The 21,035-nt window shown below is 38.7% G+C and overlaps 1 protein-coding gene across 2 annotated transcripts in view; it reads right to left on the bottom strand.

The window, feature by feature from the left end:
* Positions 1-364: 364 nt before the first annotated feature.
* The window catches only part of kcnk9 (potassium channel, subfamily K, member 9), a 68,818-nt gene continuing 48,147 nt past the window's right edge, over positions 365-21,035 (bottom strand). Inside the window, exon 2 of one of the 2 annotated variants that reach the window (XM_073931235.1) lies at positions 365-3,301. In XM_073931235.1, coding sequence (XP_073787336.1) covers positions 2,385-3,254 — 870 coding nt within the window. In that variant the 5' untranslated portion in view covers positions 3,255-3,301 and the 3' untranslated portion in view covers positions 365-2,384. The remainder of the gene's footprint in view (positions 3,302-21,035) is intronic. The other variant, NM_001128549.1, reaches the window with a different exon arrangement.

Genomic DNA, 21,035 nt, shown 5'->3' with positions numbered 1-21,035 from the left:
ACGTGAAACGGAGCGCAACATGCACGAGCACAAAACCCCTCCCTGCCTCCTCCCCCGTATGAATATGCTAATGACTCTACTTTGACAAAACCCAACGAAAAATTGAAAAAGTGAATTGGAGGTGCTGCTTTCGGAGGTAGACCGGAGAAAAACTGTGTTATTTGCAAATTTGTCCTCCGGAATTAACAACAAAAGAAAAAAATAGAGTGGGAGAGTTTAGCTGATGCGGTTAACACAGTTTGGTCTGAACATCGCACTGAGTGGATTAAAAAAGAAATAGTGCGATGTAAAACGCATGGCAACATGTTTTGACACGTTCGAGCATGAACTCGGTTCGAATCCAGCGTCTGATGAACTCATTCTCCCCCCCCACTACATATCAGATTTTGCCTATACTCTTCATCACGAGAAAGACAAGTAGGAATCATTAATAAGTCTGTGCATCATATTTTATTTGCACATTTATTGAATGCAAATGTTTCTGATTCATGTATACAAATTAATCCTCAGATGACGTCTTTATAGCAATGTGCGTGCAGTAGATCGCTCCGATTACATTGGGAAAAATGGCGATCGCTGTAAATCGCGCTTTAATGTTTGGCTGGTCAGCTGCATGGTATGGAAATCTTATTTACCTGCTAGACATGCAGATGAAGCCGTCTCATACAGCTGCCATTGCTCGACTCAGACACTTTGAAGAGAGCAATTTAACACAACTGCCTCTAGGAGTCGCCAATGGATATAAATCAGACACACACAAGAAATGTACAAACGCCAGGCATGAAGTTGGCGTGGACCTGCGCACATTCCCACGTTCATTTTAACGTTAGTAAATCCAAACGTGAGCGTGAATCCTGGCGTACGCAAAGTTTTTGTGTGTGTCGATACATGAGGCTCCAGATGTTCAGTTTAGGGCTTGAGTAAAGTATATTTTCCAACAGGTGATACTAAGACAGGTTCTGAAAGTCATTGTAGCCACTGTACAATGTGAAAATCTGTGATATTTGTATCATATTACTAATTTTAGATCTATCGCTGGTCTTGGCTTTGTAGGGTCTCGTCTTGACTCCAACTCTGCTTTATTGTAGCTGCAACACAGATCCTCAGATATTGTATCCAAGACCTAGTGAAAGTTTAGCTTGAAACTGAAAAGTGACATGATTGCTGTTATTCATCGGAGAGAAGGAGAACTGTTGATTACATCCAGTCCCTTCCCCTAAAAGAGGTGCACTATGTTTTTTTTTTCAATCAGCGTCAGAGCAATTTTAGGCTCATTTGCAGGGCGTCCTCTGAAGACATCATCAAATGTGTAAAATACATAAATAACCGTCTCTATCGATGCATTTAAATAAGTCTCATTCATGGCTATGGTTGCGAGAAATGCAATCGTTACTGGGGTTAGCATACATTATACATTGATTGCTCACAATGGAATAATAGTCGACTCAACGTGCTTTTATTTATATAAATAACGATGAGTAAAAATCATCGGTGATGCCATTACGTTCCCATTGTGTGGCCATTTTAGTGGATGATTTCAGAAGTTCGTCGTTCATCTAAAAAAAATGTTTAAAGGATTATTTGCTTTTTAATATCAGATCCAGTGTCCCCTTGTGACAGTATACGCATATCAGTTTGAACAAAGCACATGCAATTATTCTTCTCTCACAACCGACTTTTGCTGTCTGTCGCCTCTAAATATACCGCGCTTGGAAAGTCTCTACACACATGTATAATTTACAGAAAACGGTTGAGAAATGAAACGAAAACGAAACAAAAAAAACGTTAACAGAAATGATGACGCACATCAAGGGACAACTAATGCACATGCTATGGTTGGCAACAATATTTTGGCGTGATGTGAATCAATGTCTTATTTTTCTTCTCTTAAATAGAATTGCTTATAGAAAACAATACCTGATACAGTGTAGTCCTTTTCAAATCAGTTTTTTTTTTTAATCGTTATTTCTCCTTCGGTAGGTGTGTGGCACTTGAAATCTCACGAAAGAACCAGAGGCTGCTCGCCGTTTGATAAAACGCTTTCTCCACACGTCCCTTAAAAAAATTAGATATTTATATATAGATATATTTCCCTCTGTATTATTCAAAACGCGAGTGTGCATCGTCTGATAACGTATCAAGGTTGTAATATTAATATATCCAAACCCAGCTGGGGTGCTGCTCAAAAGGGCAAAGAAAGCCCAGGCGATGTTTTCTGCAAAAATAGATATCCATGCACTTCATGCTTTATTTTGAACAAAGTTCCTACATATCCATCGATCGTCCTGCTTGCATGGTCGCCTCCATGCAACAAATGGCAAGTGCAGGAATGAGGTTTGGTTGAGCAGCATTGGATATATCTCTGTATGTGTGTGTGTGTGTGTTCAGATGGACTTGCGTCGTCTCATAAGCCGGAGGTTTTCCGCGAAGCTGTGCAGCCCAGGAGAGATGGAGCTGATCGGGGAAGGAAGGAAGCTGTTTTTCAAGGTGCTCGGTGAGATCTCCTCGATGCGGTAGGACACCGTTGAGTGGTAGTGATGGTACGGATGCGGGCTCAACTGCGAGCCGAATGAGTTCTGCTGCGGAAACGCACCTCCGCCACCTCCTCCCAATCCCAACCCGAGGCCGACCGAGCTCCCGAACTCATGCGAGTGGTAGTGCATGCAGGAGCAAACCGACTGGAGATCGGTGACTTCGGGACGGTAGCGGTTCTGCTGCTGTTCTCGCCTCCGCCGACTCCTCTGAAGCGTGTCTTCTTGGATGTGGATGATCATGCTACTGCGGTTCCCCGCCAGGGACGCCCTCTCCTCAGCATCCCGTCGCTCGTCCTCGCTGTTCATGGTCAAGAAGCGTAGCACCACCAGATTGAGGAAGGCCCCGATGACCGTCAGCCCCACTAGGATGTACATGAAGCTGAACGCCACGTAAAGAGGCTTTTTCTGCAGGGCTTTGTTCTTCTGGAGGGCCACGAAGTCCCCGAAGCCAATAGTGGTGAGTGTTATGAAACAATAGTAATAGGACTGGAAGAAGCTCCAGTCCTCGTACTGGGAAAATGCGGCAGCGCCGATGCAGAGCGTGCCCATGCAAGAGAAGAAGCCCACTGTTACCATGTTCTCCATGGACACCTCTGTGATGCGCATCCCGCAGCACTTCTTGATGCGCTTTAGCAAGTACTTGACGAAGGTGTTCATCCGCTCGCCGAGGCTCTGGAACATCACCAGCGTGAGCGGGATCCCCAGCACGGCGTAAAACATGCAGAAGGCCTTCCCAGCATCTGTGCCTGGAGCTGCGTGACCATAACCTGAAGACCAAAGAGACCAGTGGTTAGATTTTTACAGAAGAAAACCTGAGTGTGCTGCAAGGTTATTGTTGTAAGTGTAAAATAAGACTAAAACTATCATTGAGAAATTATTTTAGTTCATTTATTTTTTTAAATTGAAATGAAAAACTAAAACTAAAGGAAACTCAACAACTAACTGAAATAAATTAATACTTTGCAGAATTTAAAATAACTTTCAAGATCAATAAGCATTCATTCTATGTCGGAAGCTAGGGTAAGACTTTATTTTGATGGTCCGTTTTAATATTAGTAGACTGTCTGCTTAATATCTGTTGATACTGCTCCTTTAACACATTTTTCTGACTATAAAAAACTTTGCAAGTACATGACTGTCGTGACTGTCAGTGACCACGTGAGGGCGCTGTAATTCAACGGACACTGACTATGAACTACAGCGCCCAAAAACTACAAGTCCATACATACCACGCTCATTACACCCGGTCCACGTACACTGACCTGCCATCACAACTGTGTCTGTTTACCGTTGATTTCCCGGACTATTTAAGACAGACTGTGCCTGATGTGATGTTTTCCAATTGGTATACAAGTGTTAGCTCAATTACAAAGTAGTAAAGTAGAACTAAGGAGCTGCTCTCAACAGCACCAGAACTCGAAGGGTATCGCATACAGTTGAAGTCAGAATTATTACCCTACTGAAAAAAACAGCTTAAACCAGCCTAGGCTGGTTGGCTGGTTTTAGCTGGTTGACCAAGCTGGTTTTAGAGGGGTTTTGGCTATTTTCAGGCTGGTTTCCAGCCATTTCCAGCCTGGTCCTAGCTGGTCAGGCTGGGAGATGACCAGCTTAGACCAGCTTGACCAGCCTAGCCAAGCTGGGAGCCCAGCCAAAACCAGCTATGTCCAGCTTAAACCAGGCTGGTCAAGCTGGTTTTAGCTGGATTTAGCTGGTCATTTTACAGCCTGACCAGCTAAGACCAGGCTGGAATTGGCTGAAAACCAGCCTGGAAATGGCCAAAGCCCCTCCAGAACCAGGCTGGTCAACCAGCTAAAACCAGCCAACCTGCTTAGGCTGGTTTAAGCTGGATTTTTCAGCAGGGTAGCACCCCTGTATACCCCCTCGCTCTGTTAAACATAATTTAGGAAATAGTTGAAAAGGCAAATTCACCAGAGTAATACTTTTTTAGCCAGCAGTTTAGCCTAATTGAAAACTAGCCACTTCCAAGCTAAATATCATCTTCAGCAAATTCCAAGAAGCTAATCTGTCAATTTCTACGAAATGAAAGTTACCCAAATGTTGGCTTTCTCTGCGAACGCACTCAGGCAGAAAATGTGAGCTGAGTCACGAAGATCATAGCTAAAAACGCTGAGTATAGGTCACGCAAACCAGGTGTCTGCTTGATCTTATTCTGGGCTCAGAGATTACAGGGGGGGCGTCCAATTAGTGCCATCTTTCCTCTGTTGCCTTCTTGGCCCGTTTCTTTGGGTGGTGAGTCGGGAAGGTGGGCGTTACAGGTTTAGAAATGAAAGAAAGAAAGGATAGTGGAGCCAGTAAAGCTCTTAGCTTAATTAGACTTTATCTGGAAGTAAAAAGGCTAAATTTGCTGACTCATGTTGAAGCCACTGAGCCTTTCTAATACAGTCTTTTGCTGATGAGCAAGAAAATAAGTGACATGACTATAGTAAAAATGTATTACATCCCACCCGACCATGCCAAGGCAAGTGTACATCTTGCGTCTTTCATCAGCATTAAGAAGGTATCATAGCATACAATTAAGTGATACCTGCTCAATACGTAGCGGTTTTGCTAGCACTTTACTTTAAATAGTGCACCGACATCACAACAAAACTTAGCAAAAATAAATTTTCTGATTAGCTAAAAATGTAAGTGTGAGCCAATTGTTTGGCTAGTTATCTTCACTGGTTAGCAGTTAGCAGAGCAACTTAGCCATTTAGATTAAACAGAAAGCAGCTTATACAGTTGAAGTCAGAATTATTCCCCCCACTTTGAATTTTTTTTCTTTTTTTAATATTTCCCAAATGATGTTTAACAGAGTTAGAGTTTTTACAGTATGTCTGATAATATTTTTTTCTTCTGGAGAAAGTCTTATTTGTTTTATTTCGGCTAGAATAAAAGCAGTTTTTAATTTATTTAAACACCATTTTAAGGACAAAATTTACTTATTATTCCCCCGATAGTTTACAGAACGAACGATCGTTGTACAATAACTTGCCTAATTACCCTAACCTGCCTAGTTAACCTAATTAAGTCTTTAAATGTCACTTTAAGTTGTATAGAAGTATCTTGAAAGATATCTAGTCAAATATTATTTACTGTCATCATGGCAAAGACAAAATAAATCGGTTATTAGAAATGAGTTATTTAAACTATTATGTTTAGAAATGTGCTGAAAAAAATCTGCTCTCGGTTAAACAGAAATTGGAAAAAAATAAACAAGGGGGCTAATAATTCTGACTTCAACTGTGTGTATGAAATATATATATATATATATATATATATATATATATATATATATATATATATATATATATATATATATATATATATATATATATATATACATATGTGTGTTGTGTGTGTGTGATCATATAAAATATATATAATTAAAATATTCAATATACACTGGTAAACTAAAAAAATGTTCAGCTAGTCAGTGTGAACAAGTATGATAATCTGATTCTAGCTAGGATCTCTAGTGTGGAGGAAGAAAAGGCACCATTATTAGCCGATTTGCTATTTGTTTACAAAAAGAGGTGGGAGGAGGACGGAGTCCACAGTTTGCTTGGAGGCTGGGAAGTGTGAAGAAGTAACTGGTTACTGTACACGTAAAATGGTGAAATTCAAACAGGTCAATTATGGCACAAACATAACCCCCCCCCCCCCCCCCCCCCCCCCCCCCCCCCCCCCCCCAAAAAAAGCTGCATGGTTTTCTTTTTAACTTTGTCTGAGGTGGCAGACAGCAGAAAAAATCCACAAAAGTGAAATTTCCGATATGATCCTTTAAATCAGGGGTCACCAATCTCGACCTGGAGGGCCGGTGTCCCTGCAGGTTTTAGCTCCAACTTGCCTCAACACACCTGCCTGAACGTTTCAAGTATGCCTAGTAAGACCTTGATTAGCTTGTTCAGGTGTGTTTGATTAGGGTTGGAGCTAAAATCTGCAGGACACCGGCCCTCCAGAAACAAGTTTGGTGACTACTGCTTTAAATGCTCATCTGATTAACTGTATTTTCAATTAAATAAATGCAGCCATATAGCAAAGACTGTAGAATACACAAGAGGTGTCACTCGTATAGATTTAAATGGGGAAAAGTGTAACGTCAGTATGGCAAATGAAGCTCCGCCTTCTAGTACAGGAGCCAATAATCAATCGCTATAGACTGAGGATCCTCCTAGGAAGGGACTTAGACCAGACGTCAGTTTCTACAGATTTTGTGTTGTTCATACATTTAGAAATGAAACTAAAGAGACAGTTGTTGTTTACCTTCATTGGTGATTCCTAATATGAAATTTAATCGTAAGCTTGACAAGCAGCTTTGGAGAATTTGGTGTTTCCCCATTCAGACAGAATGCCCGAGAGGTGTTTCAGAGATGGCCACCCAGTGAAATGACTTGCCTTAATGGGACTTTGCTTATAGTGAAAGACTATGAAGCAACCCAGGCTCATTGTGGAAATGTAGCCCCGTGGACGTTTCTGGAGACTGCGAAATACGTCCCGGGAGGTACAAGAGCAGTTTTTGTTTTTGCGAATCCGGGAGAGGCCGCTGTGCGCGCTTTTTTCGCGTCTCGAACGCCTCTCGGGAGCGTGCGCCGTTCGCGCTTGCGCTGTTCTCGCGTGAACAGCCGCCGGAGGCCGCTGTGGAGCGACCGTCCGTCTGACTGACTGGCTGAACGACTGAACGATGGACTGGGCGGACAGCCAATAGGCCTTCCCTAAACCCAAGCGACGATTTTCAAAAGCCGTCATCCGATTTTGACCGCGTTTTCGGATCTCGCCCCGTCGCGAACTCGTTCGCTTTCATTTTTTAGATTCTGTTTTTCATCTTACCTAATTTCCGAAACCGCTCTTCCCCGGACTCGATCCTGGTCGTCGCCGTGGCTGGCTCCACCTCCTCCGGGTCTCTGCTCTGCCGACGTAACGCCACAAACTAAGCGGACAAACTGGTTTCAGCGGAAAAACCCTCCACACGGAGGTGACACCGCCCCGCAGCGTTCGCTCGAAAAAAATAAAACGTGGCCTTACGTAATTCGCGGTCTCCAGAAACATCCGCGGGGCTACGTTTCCAGAATGAGCTTGGGTTGCAATAAAAATACACAAACAAAAACACAGTAAAAAAGTACTAATAAAACTTGGATTTGGATGTCTACAGTGACACTTTCAGAAATTATTTTCATTTGGTTTGATGAGTAATTATTGATATAAGTTCCCATTATTGTCCTTTTTCAGGATTCTCTGATTATTAAAATCTCCAGATGTGACATTTGATCATTTAATGCATCCCTGCTGAATAAAAGTGTTCATTTCATTACTCCATCCTCGCCGAGCATAATAGACCCCTTTCCCGAAGCATTAAAATGCGCTCTTCAAAATTCACAGTTGAATTATCGACAGCTCCACAATACTCTCCATCCCTCATCCGCAGCTGCATTGAATCTATTTCAGTCTTCAGATATCAAACATATATGCTGCCAAATCTACCCAAGTGCACTTTGACCCTTCAACCAACCCACTGACCCCAGCAATATTTTCCTTCAATATTCCAGCGAGCGTTAACATGAAATTTACACACCCATATTTCCAATAAGTGCCTGTGTGTGCGCGCACATGAGGTCAAAAGAGCAACTCCAACGCGGTGAAAGAGAAAAGAAAAAGCTCTCCCCGGTGCCGCTTGCAAATCAAATCGATCAGGCTGGACTTCTATAAATAGCATTCATAAGCGCACGCTCGAGTGGGCAGGCGGCCTTCAGGGGGAAGGCGAGATCAATCCTTACAAGTCCAAAAGATCAGTAAAAGCCAGTTAAGTTCGCACAAGTGCTCGGCAGGAGTTGAGCCGCGTGGCCGATCTGTGTTGCGGTAATGAATGCATGTGTCTGTGGGTGTCGAGCGCTGTTGCGTGGGCCATCCAGTGGGCGTTCAGAAGGTTTTCGAGAGGCTATATGTCAGTGGGATGCATTCTCATTAACATCTGCTGCTGGGATACGAATTAAGAAGCATACTTTGTTAGTATGGATATGTGTATTTTGGCGCATTATTTATATATACTGTGTATTTTAAAAGGCCCAGTGGTTAGCACTGTCGCCTCACAGCAAGAACTGGTTCGAGTTCCAGCAGGGTCAGTTGGCATTTCTGTGTGGCGTTCGCACGTTCTCCCGGTGTTGGTGTGGGTTTCCTCCGGGTGTTCCGGTTTCCCCCACAGTCCAAAGACATGCGCTATAGGTGAATTGAATAAACTAAATTGTCCATAGTGTATGAGTGTGTGCGTGAATGAGTGTGTATGGGTGTTTCCCAGTACTGGGTTGTGGCAGGAAGGGCATCTACTGCATAAAACACATGCTGGAATTGTTTTTAGTTCATTCCGCTGTGGCGACCCCTGATAAATAAGCGCAGAAAGAAAATGAAATAATGAATTATTGAATTAGTCATATGGCGAAATCGCCTACTACTCAGTAGGTACTGCAGTTAAACGTACTTCGTTACCGTTAGAAAATTATGTTCTATATAATATGAATGTGAGTAGTATTACAGTTTTTTTCAGTCTCTTTGGTGCGTTTCTCACAACACTAGTGTATTTTTGCACAACATTTAATGATTTTCTCAAAACAATTAGTACAAACTGCAAAACCTAGCTGATAACCCGCAAAAGCGCGTCACATGCTCAAAATGGATAGTTCATTCCTCAAAAGCAAGTATTCATGTCAATTAAAGTGTCAGTATCATCAAAATCAAAAGTCCTGACACCATTGTTTATGAACAAGATGGTCAAATGGCTTAGTCATGTTTTCATTATGACAGTTTACTTTACATTTTTTCAATGCAAAAAAAGTCTGATTTTGGTGACACGTCCTGAAAATGCTCAAGACAGCACTGTATACTATTTGTACAGCCATTTGAAAACTACAGTAAAGTTGGACATCACTGCATTTAATGAGGTATCTGAGTACAAGACACTGAATATGTATGTTTCACATTTTTACTGCATTTGCTCTTTGCAATCCTAATTTATTCACAGCATTGTGCAAAAGAATAAACACACCCTTATTTACAACAAACACAAACTCCCTTTTGGTAGAGTTGTGCACAACAGTACACAATATTGCAGTACATATTGGAACTGAGCCTACAACATACACAGGTCTGTAAATCATTCATCAAATTGTTCAATTTTACTGTAAAGAAATTTTCAGGAGAAAAAAAAAAGATTTAAATTTGTTTAAAAAAATTAGCTTGACAGAATTTGACAACTAGTTCAACATTTTTGTATGTAATGACTCAAGTAATGAAATGAGGATTATATAAATGAGGTTTTATATGGAATGACTACTCAGCATTTACAAGTTTAGTTCATTTTGACTGACATGACATAAGCAGATGATAATGTTAAAAACAGCAGAGAGTTGTATGAAAGCAATTGATGCATGTCCAAAAGCATTCGCAATTTGTTGAAAAGAATGAGAAACTGCTGCTAGGATGTGCACAAATGACTAATTGTTTTGAGAAATGCATTAACTGCTGTGCAAATGTAAATAGTGTTGTGAGAAATGCACCAAAGTGACTGAGAAAAACAGTAATGGAACTTGGAAGTACTAGATAAGCCGTTTTGTCATTATCACATGACCTACCCACGTCAGTTGCATCGCTTCACTCCTATTCATGAAATCTCCTGCGGGGAATCATGGCATAGCACAGCGTGCATTGGATGCACACTTTAAAATCTCGCCGGAAGTAGTAGGGTACTTTTCGCATACTGTTTTTCGAATTCTATGAATTCAGAAATACTACTCGACTCGCATGCTGTTTAGCGTACCTTATAGTACAGAAGTATGCGATTTTGAATGCAGTCTAGGAGTATGAATAATTCCCAGCTTGACTGTATGTAGAGGGGTGGGGTGAGCAGCAGCTCATTAGCATTTAAAGAGATATGAAGCAAAATGACTCACTGTTTTGGACAGGGTAAAAATTATGTTTATTTACACTACCATTTGAAAAATATAACCCAATATTCCAGAAAGCATAGGACGTCATACTTGACACCAACGTCGTAATGAAAATCGGATTGACGTCAGAACTCAACGACAAACCGACGTCAATCTTCAATGTCCAACATTAAATCAACCAAATATCAACATCTAATGATGTTACAGCTTGACGTTGTGTGGATGTTATCACTATGACGTCTATGAGATGTTGAATTTTGGTTGTCAAACCTGATGAATAAATGTCAGGATATAAAATCAGTATAATGTTGGTTTAAGATATCGGCTCGATGTTGGATTTTGATCACTTTCCAACACAACCAAAAATCAGCGTCATTATTAGAGGTCAAAATAAAGTTTTCCTTAGACACTGGCTAGACTATGAATTTTGATCACCTGACGTCACAACCTAAATCTAACCTAATATTGATGCCTTATAACATTGAGTGTATACAGTATCAACTTAGATAAAATGAGCATCAGATGTCACCTTTAAATCACTTTTTTGTGTATTTCAAAGTATTAAAATGCTACTTGCTCTTATGATGATTCAACGTTACTATTTCAGTCAACAGTGCCGCTCCGATCCTCCAGATATCATTCCAATACTCAGCTTTATCATCATGCAGATCAATTAAATATACAGGGGTCTGATTTACTGTATAAAACGTACGTAGAAACCTTCCTACATTTTTTTTTATTTTTTTATTAACGATTATGGCTCAAGGCGACACCTCCTGGTGCTCCGGTTTCCCCCCCACAGTTTAAAGACATTGGTGAATTGAATAAACTAAATTGGCTGTGGTGTATGAGTGTGTGTGTATGGGTGTTTACCAGTACTGGTATCTGCTGGATAAAACATATGCTGAAATATTTGACAGTTCATTCGGCTGTGGCAACCCCTGATAAATAAGGGATTAAGCCGAAGGAAAATGACTGAATGAATGATTATGGCTCATATGATGATTTAAAAAGGTGAGTCAATGTTTAAGTTAAAAATGTTTGCTTACAGCTGCGCACATTCTCCCATCAAGTTTTTTATATATCACAACTTATCAATGGGAAGTGGCATATGCACATTTATGACCTTGTCTTGTGCATATGTAACGTTTATAAATGAGACCCCTGACTAATTTGTCAAAGGTTTGCATAAGGTTTCTGACCAGCTCTGTCAATGACTGTTTTTCAGTGTTCAGCAATGGGAAAAGTGAGCTGTGTTGTCTGACCTGCATCATCTGAGCACGGTGGACTCTCTCTCTCTCTCTCTCTCTCTCTCTCTCTCCTCCCACACAATCACTGTCAGCGCAGCCAAAAACAGCACACCGTGAGTAAACACTGACCGTCGGCTAGCTGACAACTCTGAATGACTAACACGTACAGGCAAAACGGTGCGATCGCTTTGTATGGCAGTCGTAGTTTTAACCCTGGCTAAAGAAAAATTTCACACTATTCATTTGGGTGCAGGGTTTGGAACCAGTGGGGTGAGGCAAGAGAAACACAGCTTACATCAATTTGTCAAATGTTTTATCATTCATTTTCTTGTCGGCTTAGTCCCTTTATAAATCCGGGGTTGCCACAGCGGAATGAACCGCCAACTTATTCAGCAAGTTTTTACGCAGCGGATGCCCCTGCCATCTGGGAAGCATCCACACACACATTCACACACACACACTCATACACTACGGACAATTTAGCCTACCCAATTCACCTGTACCGCATGTCTTTGGACTTGGAAACCCACGTGACTGCTGGGAGAACACGCAAACTCCACACAGAAACGCCAACTGAGCCGAGGCTCGAACCAGCGACCTTCTTGCTGTGAGGCGACAGCACTACCTTACTGCTTCGCGGTAAAATGTTTAAATGTTTTTTTTTTTTTTTTTAAGTGTTCATTTTCCTCATAATTCAGATATTTATTTGTTTTCTAAGTTCTAAGTTTTTTTGGTAACACTTTAGTTTAGGTCACAATGCTATTAACTACTGGCTTATGACATGCCTATTATTAAGATATGATCTGTTTATTAGTAGTTATCAGTATTGGGTAAGTTACTTTAAAAAAGTAATAGATTACAAATTACTGACTGCTACTGGAAAATTGTAATCTGATTACATTACTAATTACTTCATGTAAAAAGTAATCAGATTACTAATTACTTTACTTTGAAGTTACCTTTAAAACATATAAATAGACCTATAAAAATACAAAATAAACTGCAGCTCTTTTAGAAATGTAATATTTAATGGAAAGCATTACAATGGGTTGATCAAAGCAGCTTGAAAAGACTTACGCCCCATTCACACGGGGCTTCAGCGTCAACGCTTCCCATTCACTTTGAATGGGTGACGTCAGGCGTTGCAGAACTGCATTGTGGATCCGTCAGCGCCGCTTCAGAGACGTTGCTCGCTGCAGAAGTTGGGACTAGCTCAACTTTTCAAGTGCTGACGGAAGCGTCAGCCAATCAGATCGCTGTATGCAAATACACCAGCTAGACAGTGGCCTATTGCTGACTAAATTTCAGTGGCTGACGCTGCTATGACGATCGCTTCAGCCCCAACTTTAGACACACCTTTAGTCAAGCATTGACGCTGAAGCCCTTTATGTTCATACATGATATGTCTCCTATATAGCTCATATCTCACTTTGGCAACTGTCATGCATGATGCCTTGCCTCTGTCATATTTTCTATTATCAAGGCAATAACTACCCAGATAGCAGAGTGGCATTAATTCACTGTTGAAATTCTGTCAGAATCATTAGTTTAGTTGATGTTATTACATTTATTAATTGTTAATTTACCTTAGGTCTCGGTAAGAACTAACTTAAAAAGTGCAAAAATAAATAAATTAGCGTATGTATGTGCAATATAAATTTGGTATCACTTGTAATTGGCATGTTATGGATTTTTGCTATGGCAAATAAGTGAGAAGAGATGGAAAGCTATGATGTCTACATGTTTTCCTGAAACATTTACAAGGTCAATTCTTTCTTGTATGAAGATAGTGGAAAAGAATGAAATGTATAGCAAAATGGTTTGTCTTTTTTTTATTATTGTTGTTTTTTTTTGTTTGCCTTATTTTTGTTCTTGTACTATATTTATTTCTTGTATTATTTAAGTAAATAAAAATTTAAATTTCTATTAAATAATGTTGTCTAGCAGCTGTATTTTAATAATTTTACTAACATATCACTGTTAAAAAAATCCTGTAAAATTTACGGTAAAAAACTGACAGCTGTGGTTGTTAGAAATTTACCGTTAAAAATATGGGAGAGATGTTTTTCAGTTTACGGTATAATTAAGTGATACGTAAATTTAATGGTAAAAAACTGGCAGCTGTGGTAGCCAGAAATCTACTGTTAATTTATCGTTAAAAATACGGTAGAATGTTTTTCAGTTTACGGTCGCAAAAAACGTAAAATTTACAGTAAAAAACTGGCAGCTGTGGTTGCCAGACATCTACTGTTAAAAATACGGGAGAGATGTTTTTCAGTTTACGGTATATTTACGTGATACGTAAATTTAATGGTAAAAAAACTGGCAGCTGTGGTTGCCAGAAATCTACCATTAAAAATACAGTACAGATGTTTTTCAGTTTACGGCATATAAGTGAACCGTAAAATTTACGATAAAAAACTGGCAGCTGTGGTTGCCAGAAATCTACCGTTAAAAATACGGTAGAGATGTTTTTCAGTTTACGGCATATAAGTGAACCGTAAAATTTACGATAAAAAACTGGCAGCTGTGGTTGCCAGAAATCTACCGTTAAAAATACGGTAGAGATGTTTTTCAGTTTGCGGTATATTTAAGTGATACGCAAATTTTGCGGTAAAAAATGGCAGCTGTGGTTGCCAGAAATCTAATGTTAAAAATACGGTAGAGGTGTTTTTCAGTTTATGGTGTAGGCGAACATAATTGTACCCTTTTATGTGCATATATGTACATATAATATAGAAAAACGGCCAATTTTATATATGTCACATGTATCAAAGACCTATATCAAAACCTATATTAAAACATAAATGTTAAATAGATTCTTTCCGTGTGGGTACCACCAAAATATCGGCACAAAAAGTATTATAATACTAGAAACATTTTACTAATCCGTAAGCTTTAATTCCAATTTTACACTGGATTTTGGAAACGACATACATTGTAGGCATACAAACATTTATGTCAAAACAAATTCGTCATGTAATTGATTTGAATTGACGTATTTCTGACACCAATGTTGGATGCCATTTTGCCATCAAGGTAGTCAAATGACATCAGATTGATTTGTGTTTTTTATGTTGATGTGGTTTTGACATCAAAGTGCCCGCTGGGTTGAATTTTCCACAATTCCAGCTGTGAAAATCTTAAATATGCACCACTGCACCAGAGCTTTTGTTGTGTGAAAGGTCTGATTACCCAAGTCTTGATGTCAGTACATAAACTGTTTCCAGTGTAAAGATTGTGAACTATACGTGTCATGTGATATTGATTCAGCGAGCGACAAACACATAGTATTGGCTTTGCGTGATTCCCTGTTCACCTCGGTGGCGTTTCTCCTCCTCCTCCTGAAGCCGAACGCTTGCTTTAGCGAGAGCTCTTGAGTGGGATGTGAGGAGATTAGAGCTGATGCACGTGGGTGGTTTATTTACTGTCAACGCAGAGCCTTGCAGAGCTCTGATACCGTGAGAATTTAAAAGCATTTTTATCGCTATCTGTGGCAGTGGGTTGATCTTTTACACGCTTGGGTGTTCATTGCAGTCCTGGCTGTTGATGAGCTTAGTCATACTGCGTGTGCGTGCGGTCTTTCTCACTACGACATACACCGAGCTAATGGGAGAAATGCATAGGGAGCTGTGAAAATGATTCAGATTCAAAATAAGCCACGCCGAGCGTCCAAGAGTCGCTTTGGGGTTTTTTTAAACCGAAGATTTTTCCAAATTTTTTTTACCAAATGTTTTTCGGCGCGACGCTGGAGGTGAAATGTAAGGTCATTTCCACACCAATGCTTTTTCGTTGAAAGTCCGCATGAATCAGAAGCTGCGACTGTTTTTTTTTTTCGTATTGTGACGCAGTTTATTGAGAAACGGAATATTAAATTAGAAAACAGTGGGCGTGGCTTGTTTTTTCTACTGCGAGCTGATTGGATGTAGTAAACTAAGCATTTCATTCAGAAAGATGAGGAAAAGGGTTTGGGGAGAGTTATTACAACCCAACAGACTCCTCCTCCTTCTCATAATTTCTGTTTGTTGTCAAAACTAACAGCTGGAGGGGCGTGGTTAAGTATGTTAGCCCCACCTAATAGCTCAGACAGATTTAATCTGAGAATTCAACTGAAAACAAACAGGAAGTGAAGATAACTTTTGAAAGTGCCATTTTCATGTTGCAATGTGGACAGTCCAAACGGAGGCTTTCGCAAATGATAGTCATGTGACCTGTGCTGCTAACATGATGGTTTGTACATTCTCTATATTATCTTTCTTCACAGGACACAGAATGTTTCAACCCAGGTTTATTCTGAAAATGTACCCCCTATAATAGAGCTGTTATTGGGCCATAAAAGTTAGCCCCGATAGGGCCCGAGCCCAACAGAATTCGGCCCGAGCCCGAAGTACATTTTGGTTGACAGTCTTTTAAAAGCCTGAACCCGTTTATAGTCCAACATTATTCAAATATGCACATGCAAATAGCTCTTTTGTTTTTTATTCCATCAATGAATCGTTAATAAGTGTTTTAACATAATTTATTCATAACAAACGTAGGCTATGGACCACTTGGAAGTTGAAACAAAGAAATAAAATAAGTCCTCGTAACATCGTAACACCTCAGCACTCTAAATAGGCCTACATACACTTAGCCTTTAAATTGGTCAACACACCAATAAAAATAAGTCTTTCCTAACCATCTAATTATATTAAATTATCAATTATGACAGGTATTTGGCAATAGCAAAAGTCGGGTTCAGTCAAAGATCTTCAGCTCTAACCTATATACATTTTTGTAGAGCACCAAATACGTCCCAGAAGGTTGCAAATACACTAGTGATCACTGTTTAGGCATTTTGAGATCTTAAATTTCTCTCGCAAGTGGCATTCGCACCTGCTCTTCTTGCGTAAATCCAACCGCCTGTGTTTTCAAAGCAATCCAGAAAAAAAAAAAACATTGGCGGCAGCTTGATTTTTATCACACTTTCATATTTAAGTCTGCCAACGTACATGGCAAGCCAATGGATCTGTAGTGAATTATGTAGCCAGATATACGTATGGCTGCATTTTGTCTATAAAATGAACACTCCGTGTGGACAGCTTTTTTTATTGTTACCAGTTTGTCCAGTTCCTCGCAGCTTGTGGTCGGACTTAAGACACAGAGAGGAGTTGACTAGGACGATGGGGTTCGAGTCCTGCGAAGAACGATTCCAGAAAGTGGTTAGAGACAAAAACAGGAGCAAAAAAATTAAATGAACAAGTAGGTAACAGGGTGAGAATGTGGTAAAAATCTGACTGATTTTATTCTGGATTGCTTTCGAAAACAGTGTCAGTTGGGTTTAGGGAAGGCAGTGGGTGAGTCAATCAGTGCTTTTGAAAACATTATTGGTTGGGAAGGAGGAGAGTGGGTCAGTTGATTGGACAGTCAGTCAGTTGACAGCGCCCTGTGGTGGATTTACATGAGAACAGCAGGCACGAATGGCAATCGCAAGAGATTTGAAAACGGGTACACAGCGGCCTCTGGTGGATTCACGAAAACAAAAACTGCAAAAAAAAAGTACCTCCTGGGACGTATTTTGCGATCTCCAGAAATGTATATAGGGGTAAATATCAATAATGAGCCTGGGTTGCCATATTGCCTCTCTTCAAAGGATATGGAATGTTTACGGAGAGTTTACTGGTTCAGCACTAAAAGCAGACCACAGCTGCGACATATTTAAAGTGACATTTTGCAGAGTTTCAAAGAGATGGAAAGTAAATAAATGCCAGAAGGATATGATGCAGGTAAAAGCATCTCACCTTGTACATGAGCCAAAGTGTTTTCAGACGTTTTAGCATGGATGACGAAAAGAATTGAAAATGATAGTGTGGACATGAAACGTTTATCTAGACAAAAATGCTATTTTTTTTCCTGTATTAGTGTAGACGTAGCCTAAAATAATACCTGATACTGTCGATATCTTCCGACTTTCCCAGTTGACTAATAACACTAAAAATTACTTATTTTGTAATAAAAGTAAATGTAAATAATGCACTAATTTTCATTTAAAATGTACATTTTGTTAAATAGTCTTTATTTAGCTGATTATCAAAGGTTTTTACAAAGGGGATTTTGGTTATCTCTTTTTATCCCTCCATAATACAAAAATACTGTGACAAGCCACAAGAAAAGTAAAGATGTTCACTTTTTTGTAGAATAAAACCAGGTAAAATCAGACTGATTCAGTCAGCCGAATTACATATTAATTATCTGTTCAGAATAAAGATGGGAATGAAAATTTAATTTAGTACTGTTGAAGTGAACATTTAAAAGGAAGGTTGAGAAAATAGCCTTTAAAAATATGTTCTGTAATTGAAATCTACAAATCCAAATTGATAAAGTATGATAAAGGTCACACTAAAAGATCCATTTTAGTTGTTTTTATTCTAGTAGATGGGGGAAAAGCACTTTATGAAAAGACAAAAAGCATAAAATTCTCCAAAATGATGTACATGAATTAGGATTATTATTATTATTATTTAATTTTTTTTTTTTTTTTTTTTGCTGCGTTGTCTTGCCTTTAAACTGGTGATTTTATTAAATGCATTTCATCTGCAGGGGACAAAGTATTACTTGATGTTTTAAAGTTTTAAAGGTAAAAACCTCCTGAGCAGTAAAGTCACTTTTGCAATTGTGCGTCACACATTTCAGCCCAAGCGTCTGTGATCAGTCTTGTTTTTTCTCTCTCTTTATTACACATTAGAGCTAATTAATATTGAGCTTTGACACTTTTATAACCCATGAGTAATTATTCTAAATGAATGATTATTGGCAGAGTTGATTAATTGGTGCAATGATCACATCAAAACAACAACAGCTGAGTCACTGCTCTTCTCACAAGGAGTCGATGCACAGGTGAACAATTACATCACTCTCTCCTCATGATGAACATTGAAGTCTCTAACCTTTTACAGCCTATAATATGTAATGCAAAAAACAAAATGCCAAATAACGAAAACATTTATTTAAAATTTGGAACAAACAAACAATATTGCATAAAATAAGAAAAAGGTGGCACGTTTTACCAGTAATTTAACTTCAGAATTGTTCAAGTCTGCATGAAATCTAAATATACAATTTACTTTGCCGTGGCTGACGCTAACCTTTTAAAAAATGTAACAACACGTTGCAACTAGTAAGACAAGCTCTGTGATTGGTCGATTTAGTAGCGCTGACAAGTGTGGGCAGTGCTGAGAGCTGCGAGCCCGATAGAGTGAGTGTTTACTAGTGTCGAGTCCCATGAAGGAGCTCAAGATGAAGACTTTTGTTTTGTGTTTATCTTATGATTAAAGTTGTTGCACATTCGCCGGTTCCTGCCTCTGAATAAGCAAGTTTTAGCTACTTGCACATTAATGTAGCGTTCAGCAAAAAACAAAAGCCCCACGAAGAAACTCGACACCGAGGAAGATAAAAACCTTCTACCAGCTAGAATTTCGGAAGTGTCATTGCAGAGCAACACGCAGAAGTATAAATGCACGGCTATGCGCCGTGGCTCACATTGATCACTAGCAGAAGTCTAAATCAGCCTTTATTATCACAATAATTGCAGTAATAACACATTGTTTGTCTTAAGGTGAAAAATGTTTATGTGCAAGTTAATTCACTGCTGAAAATGCTTTGCATTGGTATTCTTTTTTCAAAATATGAAAATTTATTTCAAAAATAAATAAATAAAATTGCTGTTGAATTGCATCTGATGTCAGTTTAATAGCTTGGGTTCAATATGTGTAGCCACAACCTTTCAAACATTAGTCAATATGGGCTCATTCTGAAAATGTCCCCCTATATACATTTTTTGGAGATCACAAATTATGTTGCCAGATTTACATATGAAATCGGTTGAAGAAAGCAGGAAAGATAATAACAAAAGCCAAAAAATAAAATAAATAAGTAAATATCAGGGTGAGAATGTTTTCAAATCTGAAAACGTGGTAAAAATTATTCTGGATTTTTATTTATTTCTTTTTTTTGAAAATACTGTCGGTTGGGTTTAGGAAAGTGGGTGGGTGCTTTTGAAAACACTATTGGTTGGGAAGGAGGAGGGTGGGTTAGTCGATCAATTAGTCAGTAAGACGACAGCAGCCTCTGATGGATTTATGTAAGAACAGCAGGCACGAACGATACTCGCACAAAAACTGGAACAAAAAAAAAAAAAACATACCTCCTGGGATGTATTTGGAGCTCTCTAGAAATGTATATAGGGGTACTGTACGTTGTCAGAATGAGCCTGGGTTGACATTAGTTGATAGATGATAAAAATATAAACCCCGCCTCCCTACTGAATATTTAGTTGAAGCTGTAAATAAATTCTCATGCGGAAAAAAAAGTTAGCAGCAACTTCATGATCACGTGAAATGTAAGAAATCAATAGTAAAACCCAGTCACAAAATATTTAATAGTTTGTGGTTCTGACCAATTGTCATTTACTCAACTAAAATAATGCTAAATGACAATATTTTTCATTTGAATGTTCGCAGACCATTATAGAATACACACACAAAAAAATAATAATAACATTTTACTAACAAATTTATATAACAAAAATACCTGATAAATGCCAGAAATCCTCATAATTTTTCACTGATCCCAGTTTTTCAACAGCTGTAAGTACAGTTGAAGTCAAAATGATTTGTCCTCCTGTGATTTGTTTTCTTTACCTTTTCAAATATTTAACCTATTTATAACAGAGCAAGGAATTTTTCACAGTATTTCCTATAAATATATATATATATATATATATATATATATATATATATATATATATATATATATATATATATATATATATATATATATATTTATTTATATATATATATATATATATTTTTTTTTTTTTTCTGGAGAAAGTCTGCTAAAATAAAAGCAGTTTTTAATTTTTTAAAATCATTTAAAGGTCAAAATTATTAGCTCCCTTAAGCAATAATTTTTCTGATAGTCTACAGAACAAACCATTATTATACAATGACTTGCCTAATTACCTTAACCTGCCTATATAATCTAGTTAAGCCTTTAAATTTGACTAAACTGTATAGAAAAATGTCTTGAAAAATATCTAGTCAAATATTATTTACTGTCATCATGGCAAAGATAAAATAAACCAGTTATTAGAAATGAGTTATTAAAACTATTATGATTAAAAATGTGTTGAAAAAAATCTGCTCTGCGTTTAACAGAAATTGGTGGAAATTATACAGGGGATGAATAATTCTGACTTCATCTGCATTTTAATGGAAGTGATCAGACAGGGATGCACATATGTTTTTATAGGTAGCTCTGGCAAGGTCATGTTAGTT

The sequence above is a fragment of the Danio rerio genome, chromosome 19, assembly GCF_049306965.1.
Source record: "Danio rerio strain Tuebingen ecotype United States chromosome 19, GRCz12tu, whole genome shotgun sequence".
Lineage (NCBI taxonomy): Eukaryota > Metazoa > Chordata > Actinopteri > Cypriniformes > Danionidae > Danio > Danio rerio.
Note: the sequence above shows the minus strand (reverse complement) of the source record. Positions and strands in the feature narration are given on the sequence as shown.